Source organism: Platalea leucorodia, assembly GCF_965183815.1.
Source record: "Platalea leucorodia genome assembly, chromosome: 15".
Lineage (NCBI taxonomy): Eukaryota > Metazoa > Chordata > Aves > Pelecaniformes > Threskiornithidae > Platalea > Platalea leucorodia.
In genome coordinates this window covers 10,925,959-10,945,292 of record NC_138837.1, presented here as the reverse complement: position 1 = coordinate 10,945,292, position 19,334 = coordinate 10,925,959, and the positions used below count along the sequence as shown (strand labels likewise).

At 59.7% G+C, this 19,334-nt stretch overlaps 1 protein-coding gene across 1 annotated transcript in view; it reads left to right on the top strand.

Annotated features, from left to right (window-relative positions):
• ARRDC1 (arrestin domain containing 1) overlaps positions 1 to 14,823 on the top strand; it is a 40,587-nt gene extending 25,764 nt beyond the window's left edge. The window contains exons 3-8 of the mRNA XM_082327672.1: positions 6,521 to 6,571; positions 7,138 to 7,292; positions 7,792 to 7,974; positions 8,347 to 8,523; positions 8,707 to 9,118; positions 10,082 to 14,823. Coding sequence (XP_082183798.1) covers positions 6,521 to 6,571; positions 7,138 to 7,292; positions 7,792 to 7,974; positions 8,347 to 8,523; positions 8,707 to 9,118; positions 10,082 to 10,146 — 1,043 coding nt within the window. The 3' untranslated portion in view covers positions 10,147 to 14,823. The remainder of the gene's footprint in view (positions 1 to 6,520; positions 6,572 to 7,137; positions 7,293 to 7,791; positions 7,975 to 8,346; positions 8,524 to 8,706; positions 9,119 to 10,081) is intronic.
• The last annotated feature ends 4,511 nt before the right edge of the window (positions 14,824 to 19,334 follow it).

The following is a 19,334-nucleotide window of genomic DNA, read 5'->3' as shown; positions in this document are numbered from 1 at the left end:
TGGCAGGTACCAGCCGGGAGAGCGGGAGGTCAGGGCAGGAGCCCCGTTTCGGCTGCTCCCCGGCTCCTCCGCCTGGGCTGCAGGGACACCTTCCAGGCTCCTGGTTGTGGCTATGGAGCAAATAGCATCCTCCTTTTTGGGGGATGGAGGGAGAGATACACAGAATATTCATCTTTTTCACCCTGGTCTAGCTGTGGATGAAGCCTGGCAGAGGTGCGTGTTGTACTGCGCGCTGCGGTTGCCTGGCCCTGCAGCCTGCTGTGTGCTCAGACATCTGGGCTGTCTCTCCCAGTGCACCAGAGCGTGAGATTTCACAGGGGTGAGTAATAAGGCTCGTCTGAGTCTGTCGTGTTTGTGCATCAGTGACCAAGGCATCTCCCAACCCTCTTCTGGCTTCTCTCCAATGCCTTCCCCCCCCAGCACCAACCTGGAGGTCTTGGCTTTGTCGTGGTGGCGATCAGCCTCGCGGAGAGACGGCTGTGACCGCCGGTGGCTTCCCGCTCCCCAGGGATGGAGACGCTGGGGGAGCCAACCTGGGAGGAGGCGTTTGGCAGATGTCCCTGCAGCGGCACTGGTTTGAACGTGCAGCCCAGGCAGATCTGGCCCCACTGGTACTGTAAGACTGGCCTGTTTGCATGGGCTACTAACCGAGAAAGCTGCAGAACAGCCCTGGGAAGCCCGGGCGGGACGCAGCAGGTAGGGCTCGGTGACCTTGTTCGTGTGTGGTTGGTGCCTCCTGAACCCCAGCCCTGCCCTGCTCTCATGCCGGGGCAGAGGCTTCCAGAGGACCTTCCCAGCCCTTGGCTGGCTGCTGGCAGGGCAGGGTGTGGGCAGGCGGCTTCCCCTCCATCTCGGAGGGGCGATGGCTTTGAAGGGCTGGTGACTTCCTCTGGCTGCTGGCCCCGCCTGGGCAGGGGCCTGGCAGCACCAGCCAGGGACGCCGCACTGCTCAGAAAAAGAGCCCAAAGCCTTTCAGCACCTGAGCTGTGGTGGAGTGAGCTGGACTTGGACCATTTGTTTAGCAGCGTAAATACAGACGTGTGGTCATTTCACCCACACACGGTTACGACGGTGTCGTGTTTTCCCACGTGGTTGTGCAGTGGCGTGCTGGTTTGCAGTGAGCGCGGGGAAACCTTTGTGGATCGAGGCAGAGCTGTCTGCGGGGAGAGAACGGTGCAGCCAGCAGCTGGGTGGGCTCGGGGCACGGTCAGCTCGAGCTTTGCATGGGAAGCCCATTAATTTCTGTCCCTCCACTGCCCATCAGTGTGACCGTAGATGCCCTGAGCGCTGTGGGACGGTGCTGCGGCAACGAGGCCTGTTGCAGTGCAGGGCTGGGCTCAGGGTTGCGCTCCCCATCGCTGCGGATGCTTTGCAGGCTCTGATCGCTCAGGGAAACCCCAGCTGGGCCTGGCAGTGTCACCACGTTACCTCCCGGGGACCCGGCAGAGGACTCGGCGTCAGCCCTCTGGATCAAGGCGTTTTCTTTCTGCGCATGGTGAGTCCTCCCAGCCCTTGTCCACATCCACTGGTACAAGTGAACGCCTCCCTGTCCCCAGCATGGAGCGGAGGGGAGCGGCTGAGCTGTGAACGGGAGAGTCCATTTGCTTCCGGACAAATCTCTGCTGGATTCAGGGAAATCTCCAAGGTCGGTCTCTGCTTCCCACTGTAAGACGGCTCTTCCTCATTGTTAGTGCGTTGTTGCTGCTCCTGCTGTCTGGGTTTGGTTTTTTCCAGGCTGTCTGGGGCAGCAGCTCCTTTCCCTCAAGGAATTTTTAGGGAGGATGTTTCCAAAGGCTGTGCAGAGGCGGCTGATCTCTGCTGGCCCAGCTCCTATCAGGAGGAGAGGCTGCTGCAGGTATGGCCCCCCAGCAGAACCCTGCTAATCCAGCTGCCTCTGACGCCTAATGACTTTCTCAAGGTATTTTTAGCTGCACGTAAACTTCAGGAAGAGCTTTTTTGCAGCTGAGCACAGTGTGGCCTTTGTTCAGGCTTCTGGGAACGGGGAGGTAATGGCTCAGCGTGGCTGCGGTAGCCTGCACAGCCCTTTCCCCTCGCAGTGCATTTGCAGGCTCCTCAGGAGCATTGCAGCCTGCTGCGTGGGGCTGTCAGAGACTCCTCGAGCGATGCTGAACTCCTGCTGACCTGCTCGCCCATGCCCAGTCCGTGGTTTGCTTTCGCAAAGCTTCTGGTTCGGGAGCAGCTCAGAAAGGAGCTTTCAGAAAGGGCTGCTCCTCCCGGGGATCTGCATGTCATGGTGGCCATCAGAGGAAGCCTCACCTCTGCCTGCTGCCAACAACCGTCTCTCTTGCAAAGACAACTTGCAGGTGGAATTAGCGCATTAAATGTCCTGGATCTTTACTTGAAGCTCTCGGGGCTGGAGGGACGGGCAGTGAGTGGCTTCCCATGGGCTTTGTGTCCCCCTTGCTGCCTGGATGCTGGTGTCGTACAGCGGATGCGGCCGGGCAGGCAGAACGGCTCTGTGTGCTGTGCACAATGCCACGTCCCCCCTGCCGTGGTCTAGGGATCTCTCTGAGGCACGTGCGTGGCTAGCGGGGCACGTGTTGCCCTGTCCTGCTGTTGTGTGGCCGCATGGGACGGGTGAGCCCTGCGAGTGTCCCTCGCAGGGTGCCGAGGCAGCTTTTGCTGCTGTTTTCCATGAGAGGTACCTGGGTGTTGGGGCAAGGTCAGCCTGTGCCCTGCCCGTGCTCACAGGGTGGCTGGGACGAGGGAAATTGTAGATTTTCCCCATTATGTCAAGACTAGTCGGCATTTGGAAATGGAAGCTCAGCCTTTAGGAGCAGAGTTGCCAGCTGGAGAGTTTAAAAGTAGTTGCCACCTCCCTTCCCACTGTAAGGGGGGACTCAGCATGGGACTCGCCAACTTTCCACCTGCCAAAGGCACCAGACGCGTGGCAAAAGACCGAAATGGGTTTGTAATCCCAGGCAGGTCGGACACGGAGCCTCCACTGTGTCTGTGTTGGAGGAGCTCCTGCCAGGAGGGGCAAGTGGGAGCCCAGGGAGCAACTCGGTGTGCTGGGGGGCCATACCTGCAGCAGCCTCTCCTCCTGATAGGAGCTGAGCCAGCAGAGATCAGCCGCCTCTGCCTCTCCTGCTCGCGGCGGGAGGCAGGCAGGACCTGTGGTCTCTGCTGCCTTGTCGCTCCACCAAGCGCTCTGGATCGTGCCCGTGCTTTCACAGGAGTCTCCTGTCTTGGTCAGGCTCATCTGTTTTTCTTCATCTATTTTTATTAACTCTTGTGTCTGAAATAGCTCTGGCACTGAACTCGCAGAGCCCTTCCACTTCCCTTGCCGCTGGGCTACTTGAAATGCCTGCCGAGGGCTCCTACAGCTGGGGTTGGGGGTCCCCAGCTGGATGCGGGGCTGAAGGTGCTGCTGCCCCTCGTAGCCCCTCCACCAGTGACCTGCCCAAACAGCCCCTGTGCTTGCAGTAAGGGCAAGAAATGCAGGCATTCAGCTGGAAGTCCATTCAGCTGCTTGGTCCAGCCTGCTGGAAAATTCCCTCTATGTGGAGGGTCTCAGGGCTGGCATAAAAATGCTTCTGTCTCTTAGGGGGAAGGAAAGTGTGGGCTGGAAGGAGCAGGTCTGAAAACAAGAGCTACTGCTAATTGCCTGCAGCATCTCTCCGCTTAATGGAGCGGAGAATAGAGCTCGCTGCATTTCCTTGGCTCCCTGCTCGGTGCAGGGCTGAGGTCTGGGCTCTCGTGGCTGCGAGCCAAGCATTGCTGCCATGCCCTCAGTCCACATGAGCTGCGACGGGGCACGACTTCAGGCTGGGGTAGCTGGTCTTGGAACTCATCACTTGCTGTGAAGAGCAGGAACAGCCTTTTCCAGCCCTTGTGGGCAGCTCGTTGCAGGCAGGAGCTGCAGGAGGGATTTGCACGCTGCTCCCTGCCCCAGCTGGGGTCACAGCAAGTCTGAGTGTGCTGTGGGCCAACAGGTCTCTGGGGCTTGGGCTTGGTCTGAGCTATTGGGGTGGTCAACCTGCGGGCCGTTCTCATCTGGTGACTTACTGGGAGGCCGGGCTGCCCATGTGGAAACTGTATCAGTGCCACCAAGTCACGCAGTGGCTCTGAGGGCTCAACTGCATCCTCTGCGAGTGATGCTGGCCATGCGCGTTGCTGGGAGAGCATATTGCCTTGCCTGGTGCTGCTGTTGGGAGCAACCTTCGGGACCCCTGGTTTTCTGCAGGGGGTTGGAAACTGTGGCCATGAAGTGCTCGCAGGTTCGCTTCCAGGCTGGCTTTCTGTTGATGCACATGAGCTGGGCAGGAGCTTGATCAAAATGACTTGCTAGATCATGCTGCCTGTAACGTAGAAGAGGGGCTTTCACCTTGTAGGGTCTGTGCGCTCTTCCTACGGGTCTTGGAAAGGCTGTGAAGTTTCATGCTCCTAGCAGGAGACTTGAAATCACTGCCTGCATGTTCACCTGGGGCTCTGAGGGTCAGAAAGCTGGAAAGTCTCCAGGTCTTGGTGGAAACTTGTGGCCACTACCCTCTGGGACTCCCATCTCCCTTCCGTCTGCATTGCAGTAACAGGCCTTGCTCCCTCTCCCTTTCAGGTGGAGCAAGGCCCCTTACTGCAATGCAGAAGCTGCACAGGAGAGTCGATGTATTCCAGTTTATTGATTCGCTTTCCCAAAGTAAGGACAACGGGTATGAGATCAGCGTTGAACAGTGCCCAATAAAAGGCAGAAGCCCTTGGAGCAGCAAACAAGCCCTGGGTTGGTTGAGTCATTCATATTAGCCAGGCTTTACCCCATAGCCAACAAGCAAAGGCACCTGCCACATCTCAAGCTCCTGCCTTTGACCGAGCGAGGCGTCCCGAGAAGGGGGCAGAAGCTGCCCCACGCCTCTGCCTGTCCCAGCCCGGCGAGGCCTCGGGCCGGGCGGCGAAGGCGGTGGCTGGCTTTGTGCCTCCACCTGGTGACAAGACCGGGTGTTGCATTGTCGCCTGCATAATTCGGTTTTATTTGGGGGACGGGGAGGGAAGGCACCAGGGAGGTGTTCTGGGTGGGGTGACGGGGATGAGCAAATCTTGCTCCTCTCTGGAAGGGCAAAGCGTATAAATAGACATCTCTTCGTTTTCTCCTGACTCGCCTTTGTAGCGATGCGCGATGGGATGCTTGTCATGTTATTTATTCTGCCTGCCTTTGCACTGCAGGCGGGATGCGCGCTGACCGGGGCGCCCGCAGGTCCCCGTGGGGTGGCTGAGCGAGCGGAGGGGCAGAGGTGCAGCTTTGCTTAACGGGAAGGATGCACCGCGTCAAAGGCCCCCTCCTCTGCCTCTTACCTGGATCGCAGTGGCGGTGGGGGGGATTTACCCTTCTCTCCTCCCCACCTCCCCGTCACGTAATCCACTTAATCCCCTGATGATAGGACTCTATTACTGTCAGCTCTGCAGAGCCAATATTGCTAACGGGCAAGCCGTCTCCTGCATCTTGCATCAACAAAAGAGCTAGCCAAATCTAGAGCCTTGGTGCCTCCAGCAATGATCCTACAAAGCAGAATAAACACAGCTTGATTTAATAGGTATCCAGGTCTCCTCTTAGCACTGCTGCTTTAAAAACAAAACCTCTCATGTTTACACGTGTTTAACAAATGTGGATAAACCTTAGTGCCTTTCTTACTGAAGGCAGCTTTGGGAGCTGCCCGATGTTACCGGATCACACTGCGGGTCCAGTTCAGCCGTTACGCTGCCCTGGCAGGGAATCCGGGATCTGGATGGGAGTGCCAGAGGGTGGCTGGGGTCAGGAGTCTGAGTCTGTAGCTGTTGTTTTAGGCATGTGCTGAGTCTTGGCTCTGATCCGTGCCCTCGAGGCCGCCGTTGCAGAGCGGGATAAGGTTGAAGAAAACCAGCGTTGAGGTTTTAACATTGTGGAAATCTTTTCCTCGGCTCCTGTTGTCTAAGCAGCAGGGCTGAGGTTTTGCACATCCCTTCTTGGGACCGGGGGTGGATTTAGGCCTGGGAGACGGACCTCTGGTTCCAGCTCCTGAACGCTGTGCAGTCTGCATGGCGCTTGGTGTGTGGCTAAGGCTATAGCGGCCTGATGCCCACCGGACCTCCTCACCACCCTTGGACAGTGCCTGTGCTTTCTCGCCTTCCCCCTGACTGGCTGTAGCCTACTTGAGGAAAGATAAACACACAGCGTCCCTTCTCCATGCCCTGTGTCAGTGGTCTGGGGCTAACCGCTTGCTATGGCACTGGGGTCCCTTAAACCCTGCCCCGAACTACCTTATTTCCAGGGTATCTTAGCACAGAACCAGCCATTGGGAACGGAGGCATCTCCCGTCCCAAGGAGAGGTGGGTGGCAGCAGATGCTGCTGTTGACTCAAGCGTTGCTCACTGGATCTGGAGTTGTCCAGTGGGCTGCAGGCAGCTGAACAAGTTGTGTGTTGTTCCCCAGGTGGTGGCCTCTCTCCCCAGAAGATCATGCTCTCCAGAAGATCACACCATTCCAAGGCGACGGCCTGTCCCACTTATCTTTTACTCTTGTTTCCCGCAGGGGTCCTGACAGCTGGAGAGCACAACTTTCCCTTCCAGTTCCTGCTGCCAGGTATGATGCAGATAAATGGCTGAAGGCACTTCCATGTAAGCCTTGGCTTTTGCAGCCTCTTGAGCTGTGCTGAGCAGGACTTGGGCTGGACGGCAGGGGCAGGCTGGCAGCTTGGCCCGGAGACGCTAGAGGGGAGCGTAAGGTCAGCCCCAGACAGCCGAGGAGCTTAGACAAGCGGGTACCTTCTGCATTGGTGCAAAGCCAGGTGTGAGCTGTCACTGTTGCCTCTCCAGGCATGACCCTGCGAGCTCTCTGGGTGTGCGCCGGGGCCCTGGCCTGTGGCTCGCCAGCCATCCTGCACGTAGTGCGCTCGGGGAGAGGATCTCTGCTCTTGCACCTCTGGTTGCAGAGGATCCCCTCTGTAAGCAGGCTGCAGCAAGGTCTCCGAGTGACCTAAGCGTTCAGCCCCAGGTCTTTTTTGGGGGAATCTCCATGTGCTCTGTCTCTCAGGTACTTGCAGAACTCCTCAGGTGAAGAGGAAAGCTGCTTAAAGGGACTATACCCCCAGTTCAGAAACGCTTGGCCTGACTCAGCCTTGTGATCCTTTTTTCCTCTCTCAACTCCAGCCTCTGCTCCTACGTCATTTGAAGGCCCTTTTGGCAAGGTCCTCCATCAGGTGAAAGCTGTGATAGACACACCTCGCTTCTCCAAGGACTACAAGTGCAACAAGATCTTCTACGTTCTCTGCCCTCTCAACTTGAACGACATCCCTGACATCGAGGTAAGAACAAGGAGGAGCGTGGCTGGGAAGTGCCAAGGCTTTGGCACTTGTCCTTGTCCTGCGTGCTGTCTGGGAAATAACTGGGTGGTTGGACAGCTCTCTGACTGCATGCCCTGACTGTGCAACAGCGGGACAAGGACTCCTGATCTGTCCTGCCTTGCCATCCGTCCCTGCTCCCAGTGACTTTTGACTGTTCTGCATGTTGCTTTGAAAGATTTAAGTGAATTTTAAGCACGCAGAGAGAGGTGTTGGCCAATAGCACCAGGTGCTTGTAGAGACCTGGGTTTGGGGAACTTGTTTTGGAAGGAAGAGCGACTAACAGGACAGCAAAACTGGGGGGCTGGAGAAGTGAGACCTGTTGTCTATGGCAGTGCTGTGTTGCTGGTTCTTTGCGTCCTCTTAGACCAGATATGCTTGCTTGTTTTGAATCTCCGCGTGTTTTCCTGGAGGCTCTCTGACTCTCTTGAGCCAACGTCTCTGTCTCTCTGCTGTCCTGCAGCAGCCCAACACTATGTCAATCACCAAGAAGTTCAACTACAAGCTGGTGAAAAGCGGCAACATTATCTTGACCGCCACCTCGGATCTGAAAGGGTACATCGTGGGGCAAGTGATCCAGCTCCGCACGGACATCGAGAACAAATCGGGCCGGGACACCGGGGCTGTGGTAGCCAGTCTGCTCCAGGTAAGCATCCGAAAGGGTGATTCTTTGGCTTGTGCTGGTGCTCCACACCCCGAGGCCTCTGTGGAACTGGGGCAGTTCTCACCAGTGTGCGTCGCTGCTGCGTGCGGCTGGGAGGTGGCAGCAAGGAGTCCAGACCTCTGGCTAACTCTGTTTCTCTCTGCCTGCCTGGGGAAAGAGGTAGTAGAACTTGTCTTGCTTGTACCAGCTCAGTCTGTCACATAACGGTGGGTGTTTCCGCTCTGTAATACGCACGTTACGTTTGTGCTCGTGCTTATTTGACAAAGCAGTTGGGTGGTTTTGTGTCCTGACAGAAGAGAGACAGAGGACCATCTGCAATCTTTCTGCTAGCTGTATTTTCTCCTGTCTGTACAGAAAGTGGCTTATAAATCCAAGCGCTGGATTTACGACCTGAGGACCATCGCGGAGGTGGAAGGCTCAGGAGTGAAAGCCTGGAAACATGCAGAATGGAAGGAGCAGATCCTCGTTCCGGCACTGCCCCAGTCCATTCTGCAGGGCTGTAGCCTCATACATATCGACTACTACATCCAAGTGAGTACATCAGTGCTCCCGGGGAGCCCCAGCGGGCTGCGCTGCAACTTCCGCGCTCCCTTCTGGGTTGAGCTCAGTCGTTGAACTCCGTAGCTGTCTGATGCGGGTGGCCCTCCCATCGGGTGAACCTTCCCAGTGCAACGTATAATGAAGAGGATGCCGCTGTTTTTCTTTCTCTTCCAGGTTTCCCTCAAGTCGCCAGAGGTTTCGGTCACTCTCCCCATTTACATTGGTAACATTGCTGTGAACAGGGTGCCTCTGAGCCCCTCCCGGTCCATCCAGCACATACCGTCTGCAGTGGTACCCAGTGCCCCCCCGGAGGAAGAGGAGGCTGCCAGCGGCTATCACCCGATGGACAATGTCTCGATCCCCACCAAAAGCCATTCCCAGCAGCAGCCATTTAGCTACGCCCCAGGACTGAGCTTCCAGGAGATAAGGGTGGACTCGGAGCAGACGGGCTCCCCAAACCATCCCACGCTCTGCCTGTCGACGGGAGCCACTGTCCCTTACTACGCCGAGGGGAACGTGGTGCCCGTCCCCACGGCCAGCTCTCTCATTTTGCCTCCGGAGTACAGCACGTGGGGCTACCCCTACGGTGAGCAGCCCGCTCCCGAGATCTAAACGGGCTGGCAGCATGGTAGCAAACGTCTCCTACCACAGGAGTCTCTTTGCTAGCTGTGAACTGGGTGGGAACACAGGGATGTCAGCCTGCCGGGGGCTGATGTCAGAGGGGATCATGAGATCTCTCTGCCTGCTTTAGCCTCCGGAGAAGTCCCCTCTTACAGCTGTAAAAGCCGGCTGTCCGTTCCCACGTCTACACCCGTGCCTGCCCTGGGCTCGTTGTGAGAGGATCTCCCTGTTCTTAAATGAGCTTTCAGCCTCCCACTGATAGAAAAACTTCTTGGCTTGTGGTGAGGCTGGTGGGAGCCGAGCCAGGAAAGTGATGTAACTGAAATCTTCTGTCTGACTTGGAGTGGGCCTGCAGCTGGTCTGAAGACACGGGCTGTGGGGGCGGGAGCTGAGAGACTGTCCAGGGTGGAAAAGCTTGGGAAATCCCAGCATGCTGGATTCCTGGAGCCGTGCTTGTCCCAGGCGGCTGGGGTGGCAGGGACCAGCGGCGTCTGTTAGCACAGACGGACTCTTAGCACAGTCCTACCCAAATGAACCCATCTGTTAGCCCTGGGGTAACGAGGCACTCGATGTGTCGCTTCAGCGCTGGCTTGGGGCACACGGAGCACGGGTCACCTGTGATCCGGAGGTGTTGGAGCACATGAGGGTGCTTGTGAAAGAAGGGGAGGAACAGAACAGGAGTTTGAGGTGCTGATTTTTAACGCCTGTAGGCATCAGGACAGGGATGGGACTGGCTGGCTCAAATTCTGCGTGTGCACGTGCAAACCCCATATATTTCGGCAGGGCAGGTTGTAGGGTCCTGGAGAGAGGATGCCTACGTGTGTGACACACGTACACGCTAGCAGTTTGCTTTATTCTGCGCTGAGTTACGTAGACTGGGGTGAAGGGAACCCACCATAACCGCCCTTATTCTTTTTCTCCCCGGCAGAGGCGCCTCCGTCCTACGAGCAGAGCTGCAGCAGTGCCAACTCCAGCATCAGCAACGGCAACTAGCCTCCCCTGCTCGAGTCCCGCTGGCGTTGCCCACCCCCAGGCGCTGCGGTTCACCTGCCTGCTGCAAAGTCTGGTACAGCACAAGGCGTCTTTTTATCTCTCTGGCTGCTTGGTGGGGTAAATGGCACATCCCGGCCTGGGCTTTTTAAGTCTCTTTCTAGGGAGGGGGTTAAAAAAAAAAAAAACAAAAAGGGCAGCCAGAGCAGCCTGCGTGTGCGGGTAGGAGAGGTCTGGGAAACGGAACCGTCTCCTCCTGCTGCACCAAGTGCTGGAGAACTGGTTTTGCCCCAGGGATGCCCTCTGCAGCAGCCTGTGTTTCAAGTACTGTAGTCAACACTAACTGCTTTACTATCAAAGCACCTGCGATGCCTTATCTGAAATGCTCCTGACTTGGCATGTCTCCACTGTAGGTGAAGGCTGGGCTGTGTGGACTTTCTCTTCTCTTTTAGGGGCCACGTGCTCTCCAGAAATGGCTTTGGCAGCCCTTCCTCCTTGTCCTCATAGGTCCTGAGGGTAGCTGAAACAGGAGGTTTCTTGGAGTAAGCAGGTTCAGAAGGTCAGGGACTCTTAAAAAGCCAAAAGCACAAGCCCTCGCTATACCTGTGTTGTGGGGAGAGTGACCGGCAGCCTTTGGTTCTCTCGCAGTGGGCTGCACCACTGCCTGCATGCGGTGAGAGGAGAGCGGGCTCTGGCAGCGGGGCGGCACTTGCTCGTAACCCAAGAGGCCCTGGTGAGCTGTGGAGGGCGAGCCGGGTGTTACCGTGGGGTGCCCGCCAGCCAGCTTCTGGCCTTTTTCAGCAAGGGCGACTTTTCTCTGAAAAGCCCTGTAGGAGGCAGCCCATCCTCGCTCGCTGCTGGACCGCAGCACCCCGGATGAACAGCGCTAGGCAGTCTGCAAGCGGGGGGACCAGATCCCCTGCGTCCCATCTCCCACCCCTGCAGGGTGCCCTCTCCATCCCAGGTGCCGCTGCCTTTGGCAGGCCAGAATTACATGACAATCAAGTTACAAAAGTCTGTCCAATGCTACCTCTGAGTCTGCCCAAGGACCCTGTCCGTGGAAGCCCTTCCCTCTGGGACGACCCTCCCGCGAGGCTCGGCCTGGCCGGCGGTCAGCGCTGCCAAGCCAGTGCGCGAGGGCGCTTGGCCTGGGGACTCTGCTCTCCGCGAGCCGGTACTGGTTTACCGCTTGTCTCCCGAGCCGCCTCTCGAGCCACGGCAGGATGCGAAAATGAGTGAGTGGGAACACAAACTGCTACGCCTCATTCGCAGCCTCCGCTGGACCTGGCAGGTCGGGGGAAGAAGCTGGTGGATGTAAAACAGCATTTTTCTTTTGTGCTTTTTTTTTACCCCCCCCTTGTTTAGCTTTTTTACTATTGACTGCCCAAGCTGAGGAAACCACAAACCAGATACTTAAGAGCCGTGGGCATCCAGCCACGGCTGAAATTGTGGACTGCCGACCTTTGGCACCTCTGAGAATTGGTCTCCGCGCTGCCTCACGCTGGGCGGGCAATATCTAACAAACCTGTTAGGAGCCCTACAGCCTCTGCCTCCTCATTTTAGCCCGCCTCCGCACACCCCTGGCAGGCAGCTGGGGACGAGCCCTGCTTTGCACTCTTTCTTTGCAAATGCTTTTTGTTTTATTTTATTTTTTTTTTAAGTGTTGAACTGCTTTAAGGCTAGTGTAGAGAAGGTGCCGTTCTGAGCAGTGCTGGCACAACATGCACCGATGTTGATAGAATGATTGTCATTGTCCCTGAATATATATATATAAGATGAAGTTTTGTTTTTAATGATTGAATTCATAGATAAAAATTTTAATGCTGTATTTAATAAATTATTCTAAGAGAAATGCTGTGCTTTTTCATCCATTTCTGATGCTTGTCCATGTGCCTGTTCATGCCAAATCCAGGAATGCACCTTGCTGGTTTCTTACAAAATGAAGCAAGTTGTTTGCTCGCACCAGGAGGGATGGGGACTTCTGCCAAGGCAGCTCGGGGAAAACGGGCGCGGAGCAGCCTGACTGCGGTGCTGGGCTCGTAGTTCCAGCTGGTTGGAGGGAGTTTGGCACCAGGTGGGCTCGGCTCTGGAGAGAGCAGCCACGGCACTGCTGCTTCCCCGGCGCTGTGTCCCAAAGCCGTGGTTTGTCCAAGCGGCCCGTGGGTCTGGGGCCGGGCTCCCTGCTGTCCGACCGGAGAGCTGGGCCGGGGGGAGGAAGGGGAGAGCGGACTCTCCCTTCAGGAGGATGGAGGTGGACCAGCCAAGGTCTGGCGGGAAGGGCTGGAGCCCACCAGCCCATGCCCTCTCCTAAAGAGCCAGTTGGAACAAACTTACTAAAAATGGAAGAAGGCTCCTCCCCGCACCCACAGTTTGGTGATACCATGTCTGAAGCATGTAGGTGTTGCCTAAATGTTGTCGCTGTAAGTAGCCTGAGGTGCGGTCTCTGTCTCAGACACAAGGATGCTTCTTCACCCTCTGCTCAACTTACGCTTCTGCCCAGCTTTTACTGTTTAAGACTCCTTTGCCTGGTAGTCTGTGCCTGCCATGAGAAGCATTCTTGATAGGCAGGGGGTCAAAGGCAGGTGCTTGTTCGTTCATCTCTTGCCCAGGGCTCTTCCTCTGCCTCCCAGTTGAACCCGTTTTGCCTGGCTCAGCCCGTAGCTCCTGTCGCCTTCCTTGCTGTCGGCAGTACGTCTCCCTCCTTTCAAGCCTCAACCCAAATCCCTTCCACACCTCTGGAAAAATTGCTATGAGCTGTCACTGCTTCTGGATGTGCTGGGTTGGGCTACAGGCTCCTGACCCAGCCGGGGCCTGGGAGAGGCAGCCTGGGCCGGGACGGGGTTCCTGGTTCCCTGTTCTCCATCCCTGAGGCTGAGCTGCTGGTGATGTGTCCAGCCCATGTTCCTTGGCTGGAAGATTTGGACACTGGTTACTGTGGCCAGAGCCGCTGGGCTGCCCTTCCAGAGCCCAGCCATTGTCTGTTGTCCCTGTTTAACCTTCGCAGTTGGGAACGCACTGTTCGTGGTGGAGACGGTGGAGAGGAGAGCCCAGCTCTATCGCTCACGGCTCCTGTGTTGGGCCCCGCGTCTCTGCGGTGCTCCCGTGCCCCTGAGCTTGCTCTCCCAAATTATATTTGCTACAAACTGGTCCTTCAGCACCTCTTGCTATACGTGGAGTCCCTTTTGCAAAGCAAGGAGCAAGTGGGCACAGTCATCTTCGCTGGTGAGGAGTGCCCATCCCCGCTGGCTGCTGCGGAGGGAGCGGGGAGGAGCTGGAGCTAGCCCTCACGGTGGTCCTCCTCCTTTTGCACAGCCCCTGCAGAGAGAGGCCTCTCTCGGGCCTGCGAGGCGGCTCTGGCCGGGATGCAGCGGGGTAGCACCGTGTTTGTCTCTGAGCGACCTCACTGTTGTGCAAGCGGACAGAAATAACTGGCAAAGCGCTGTGGTTTTCAACGCTCCTGCCCGGCCTCGCCTGGCCCCCAGCGCTGCGGCAGGGAATCGTAGCCTGACGCAAAAAGCCGCCTTCGTGTTTCCCAGGCCCCTTTGAAGCGGTCCCGGGCTGCAGGATGGAGGAGTTAGTCCAGCTCTTCTCAAGCCTACCCGCAGCGGTGGCCTCAGGGTGCGATGGCAGCGAGGTCCTCGGGGTATGCCAGTGCTTTGGATGAGCACGACAGGGCTAAAACCAATGTTTGGGCGTGAGCGTGGTCCCCTCTGGAGAGGGCGAGGGGAGAGTCCCTCCGTCCCCCGCCTCGCTGCTGTCTCTCTTTGTAGCCCCTCTGGCTTCAACCTCTTCAAGTCCTGGGGAGCTCCCGTAGGCCCCGGGTCATGCCTCTCTCCTCCTCCTGAACTCTGGAATAAAGAGGAAAAAAGCCCATTTTTTTTTTCCAAACCCAGCTCTGGGTAAAAAAACTTCAGCGCGCAGGAATTCATTCAAATTTCTGGCTCAAATTTTTTAAGCAATTGTTCTTTGGTTTTGTTTGAAATGGGGCGGGGAAGTGGTGGGGCGCGAGTGAGCTAATTGTTTCCAAACTCAGCATTCAATGGAAAATCCCCAAAATATCATCTGTCCTTTTTTTTTTTCTGCTGCTTCTTTTTTGTCCTTCACAGCTTTGTTCTTGTCCCGCTCTCCACATGTGCCGCCTCCGTATTTTTGGCTTTTTCAGTGTTGTTTGTGTCCTGCTGAACTCCGCTTGGGCACCTGTCGTCCCGCTGCCCGCAGGAGATGGGGAACGGGGAGACGAGGGACACGAAGGCTCTTCTTGTTGGATGCTGATTCTTTTTTAGCTTTCCACTGAAATTTCAGTAGTTTTGTAAAATTAAATATTTTCTGCTCGGAAGTTTTCCTGTTGAGCCAGCACAAGAGAGGAGATAAAGGGTGTTCTGGGGTCTGTTTGGGTTTTATTCTGTATTTTTAAATATTTCCAGCTATCTACAACAGGAACGTCCCATCCCTCCTCCCCAAGAGAGACCGGTGGGGTAAAACCCTCAAAACTTGTGCCCTTTCTTGTACCAATACTCGTGGCTGTAATTCTGTATTCCTGTGGTTCTCTGTACAGATCTGGGGGGTTTATACAACAATATTTGTGATGGCTCTGTACAACCTGAGACTTCTGCGCAATTTATTACTGGGTTTTAAAATGTAAACTAGCAGTTTTACATGCTTACCACGGCTTCTGGGCGGTATTTTTGTCCTGGGTTTTAAACCACAAAATGTAAAGAACTGAAAAACGTAAATAAAGCTCTCCTTTTTTAAGACCATGGGTGCTTTTGCTAGGGGTAAATGTGTGAGGAGCGCCGTCCGTACGCCGAGAGCGGCCGGGAGGGCCTGGCACGGCGGGCCAGCGGCTCCTGGCTTTCAGAGGAGGCATCCACATCTAGAGATGAAGCTCAAAAGCTGATTTATAGCCGACGCTAAAGCAAAGCCACGTCTCCTCCGGCTCAGCGGGGGAACCGTTGGGGTGGGAAGACGGTGGTGGGGTGGTCTAAGCTGTCCCTCGCTGCCGGGATGGAGAAAGGTCCCGCTGGAAGGGCCTGGGCTCCCAGCCGGAGGAAGCGCTGGGGCGGTTGGGTTGTTCCCTTCCTGCTGGCAGGAATCCCGGGACGCGGAGGCCGGCTCCCTGCTCGCCCCGCTCGCTGCGGGAGAGGGCGACGTCAGCCTGGCTGGAGGCCGCGGCCCGAGCCGCCATGGCCAAGCCGTTTGCTGGCTCCATGCTGCCTGGGGCTGAGCCTCTGCCCCGGCCTCCGCCGCTCCTCTCGGGGCTGGCAGCAGCTGCCTCAGGAAAGCGGGGAGTTCGTGGCAAACCAGGTCCCGTCCTCGCTCCGCTTGCGTTAATCAGCGCACGAGGCTGAGCCCGTGGAGCTGCGGGGCTCGAGGTGGGACGAGAGCCGTGGCAGGCGGCGATGGGCTGCGAGGCCTCTGTGCGTCCCAGGTTATTTCTGCTCCTTGTGGGGGCCTCTTCCCTTCCCGATGGCCCAGGGGGGTTCGTCCGGAGCCTGCAGCGACCCCGGCTCCAGCTGAGAAAGACGGAGCCCCAGCAAACGCGAGGGGAGAGGGGACACCAGACCCCTGGCCCCATCGGCCGTCCTGCCTCACCCACCCCCTCTCGCCCCGGCCCGGAGGCGCGATGGCCCCCGCGGGTGCTGGGTCCTGGGTGCGCGCTGGTTTGCAGGAGCAGGGCTGCAGGCGGGCGATTCCCCCCTCCCTCCATGGCCACCTCCCAGGTCAAGCTGAGCATCTCCAGCGCAGGATGGTGCTGATGTTCCAGGGCGATGCCGGCCCTCGCTGGAGCCCCGGCTTCCCCGACCGGTGCCGGTGGTTTGCCTTCGTGCGGGGAACAGGCAGCCACCCCGGGGGAGCGGAGGAGGGAAGGACGCCCATCCCTGCCGCCGCCCTCCTCAGCTCCTTCCCGCCGCCCGAGGCGGGGAGCGATGGGACCCCCGGGTCCCCGCACAGCGGCAGGCACCGGCGGGGCTCCGGGGGGCTGTTGCCCTGGCCCTGCCAGAGCTGCATGGCGGGGGGGTGTGTGTCTCTGGGGAGTTCATGAATGAGCTGCTGCTAAACTGGGGCAGGGGCTGCTCCGGCGGGACGGCGCGGGGCGGCGGGCAGGCGCGGGCAGGGCCGGCCGCTCCCGGCGGGGCCCGCCTCAGGCCCGGGGACTCTTATTTTGACCGCGGCGCGGCCGGGCGGGGGCAGCAGCGGCCTCGGCCGCCGCCGGGCCGCGCTCCGGGGCCGGGCGGGGCCGCTCCGCCTCGGCGGGGCCGGCGGGAGGCCGCGGGGGGCGGCGGGCCCTTCCCCGCCCCAGGGCGGCAGCGGCCGGGGGCCGCCGGCTTTCGCCTCTTGCTGTGTTTTGGGGCCTCGCCGGAGGCAGCGAGGGGGCTCTCGGGGTCCCTCACCGCCCCCGAGAAACCTCCGCACCCCGGCATCGCGGTTTGCTGAGGGGGAGCCTCCGCGGGGGCAGGGGCGGCCGCGGCCAAGTCCTGCGTTACCCGGGTCTGTGCGGGCACCGCCGCTCCCTCCTGCGCCCCGCCATCCCCGATCCTGCTGTGTGCCCTGCCATCCCAGATCCTGCTGTGTGCCACCATCCCCGATCCTGCTGTGTGCCCCGCCATCCCCGATCCTGCTGTGTGCCCTGCCATCCCAGATCCTGCTGTGTGCCACCATCCCCGATCCTGCTGTGTGCCACCATCCCCGATCCTGCTGTGCGCCCCGCCACCCCAGATCCTGCTGTGTGCCACCATCCCCGATCCTGCTGTGTGCCCCGCCACCCCAGATCCTGCTGTGTGCCACCATCCCCGATCCTGCTGTGTGCCACCATCCCCGATCCTGCTGTGCGCCCCGCCACCCCAGATCCTGCTGTGTGCCCTGCCACCCCAGATCCTGCTGTGTGCCACCATCCCCGATCCTGCTGTGTGCCCCGCCACCCCAGATCCTGCTGTGTGCCACCATCCCCGATCCTGCTGTGTGCCACCATCCCCGATCCTGCTGTGCGCCCCGCCATCCCCGATCCTGCTGTGCGCCCCGCCACCCCAGATCCTGCTGTGTGCCACCATCCCCGATCCTGCTGTGTGCCACCATCCCCGATCCTGCTGTGTGCCACCATCCCCGATCCTGCTGTGCGCCCCGCCATCCCCGATCCTGCTGTGCGCCCCGCCATCCCCGATCCTGCTGTGCGCCCCACCACCCCAGATCCTGCTGTGTGTCCCGCCATCCCAGATCCTGCTGTGTGCCACCATCCCCGATCCTGCTGTGCGCCCCGCCATCCCCGATCCTGCTGTGCGCCCCGCCATCCCCGATCCTGCTGTGTGCCCCGCCACCCCAGATCCTGCTGTGTGTCCCGCCATCCCCGATCCCGCTGTGCGCCCCGCCACCCCAGATCCCGCTGTGCGCCCCGCCACCCCAGATCCTGCTGTGCGCCCCGCCATCCCCGATCCTGCTGTGTGCCCCGCCATCCCCGATCCCGCTGTGCGCCCCGCCATCCCCGATCCCGCTGTGCGCCCCGCCACCCCAGATCCCGCTGTGCGCCCCGCCACCCCAGATCCTGCTGTGTGCCACCATCCCCGATCCCGCTGTGCGCCCCGCCACCCCAGGTCCTGCTGTGCGCCACCATCCCCGATCCTGCGGTGCGCCCCGCCACCCCAGATCCTGCTGTGTGCCCCGCCACCCCAGATCCTGCTGTGCGCCCCGCCATCCCCGATCCTGCTGTGCGCCCCGCCATCCCCGATCCCGCTGTGCGCCCCGCCACCCCAGGTCCTGCTGTGCGCCACCATCCCCGATCCTGCGGTGCGCCCCGCCACCCCAGATCCTGCTGTGTGCCCCGCCATCCCAGATCCTGCTGTGTGCCCCGCCATCCCCGATCCTGCTGTGCGCCACCATCCCCGATCCTGCTGTGCGCCCCGCCATCCCCGATCCTGCTGTGTGCCCCGCCATCCCAGATCCCGCTGTGTGCCCCGCCATCCCAGGTCCTGCTGTGTGCCCCGCCATCCCCGATCCTGCTGTGTGCCCCGCCATCCCCGATCCTGCTGTGCGCCACCATCCCCGATCCTGCTGTGCGCCCCGCCATCCCCGATCCTGCTGTGTGCCCCGCCATCCCAGATCCCGCTGTGTGCCCCGCCATCCCAGATCCTGCTGTGCGCCCCGCCATCCCCGATCCTGCTGTGTGCCCCGCCACCCCAGATCCTGCTGTGCGCCCCGCCATCCCCGATCCCGCTGTGCGCCCCGCCATCCCAGATCCTGCTGTGTGTCCCGCCACCCCAGGTCCTGCTGTGCGCCCCGCCATCCCCGATCCTGCTGTGTGTCCCGCCATCCCCGATCCTGCTGTGCGCCCCGCCATCCCAGATCCTGCTGTGTGCCACCATCCCCGATCCTGCTGTGCGCCCCGCCATCCCCGATCCTGCTGTGTGCCCCGCCATCCCAGATCCCGCTGTGTGCCCTGCCATCCCAGATCCTGCTGTGTGCCCCGCCATCCCAGATCCCGCTGTGTGCCCCGCCACCCCAGATCCTGCTGTGCGCCCCGCCATCCCCGATCCTGCTGTGTGCCACCATCCCCGATCCCGCTGTGTGCCCCGCCACCCCAGATCCTGCTGTGTGCCCCGCCATCCCCGATCCCGCTGTGCGCCCCGCCACCCCAGATCCTGCTGTGTGCCCCGCCACCCCAGATCCCGCTGTGTGCCCCGCCATCCCCGATCCTGCTGTGTGCCCTGCCATCCCAGATCCTGCTGTGTGTCACCATCCCCGATCCTGCTGTGTGTCCCGCCATCCCAGGTCCCACTGCTGTGTGCCACCATCCCAGATCCTGCTGTGCGCCCTGCCACCCCAGATCCTGCTGTGCGCCCCGCCATCCCCGATCCCGCTGTGCGCCCCGCCATCCCCGATCCTGCTGTGTGCCCCGCCATCCCCGATCCTGCTGTGCGCCCCGCCATCCCAGATCCTGCTGTGCGCCCCGCCATCCCCAATCCTGCTGTGCGCCCCGCCATCCCAGATCCTGCTGTTTTCCCCAAACGTGTCCTTTGGTGCAGCGGTGGCCTCCCACCCTGTGGGTGCTCGCGGAGCCGGGCAAGGAGGAGCACCCACGCTCTGCGGGGCTGTCGGGAGGGGAGCGGTGGTGACCCCGGGCGCAGCCCTGGCACTGGAGCAGGGATTCTGGAGAAAGGTTCCCGAAGCAGATGGCGGCCGTGGCCCTGCACGACTCGCAG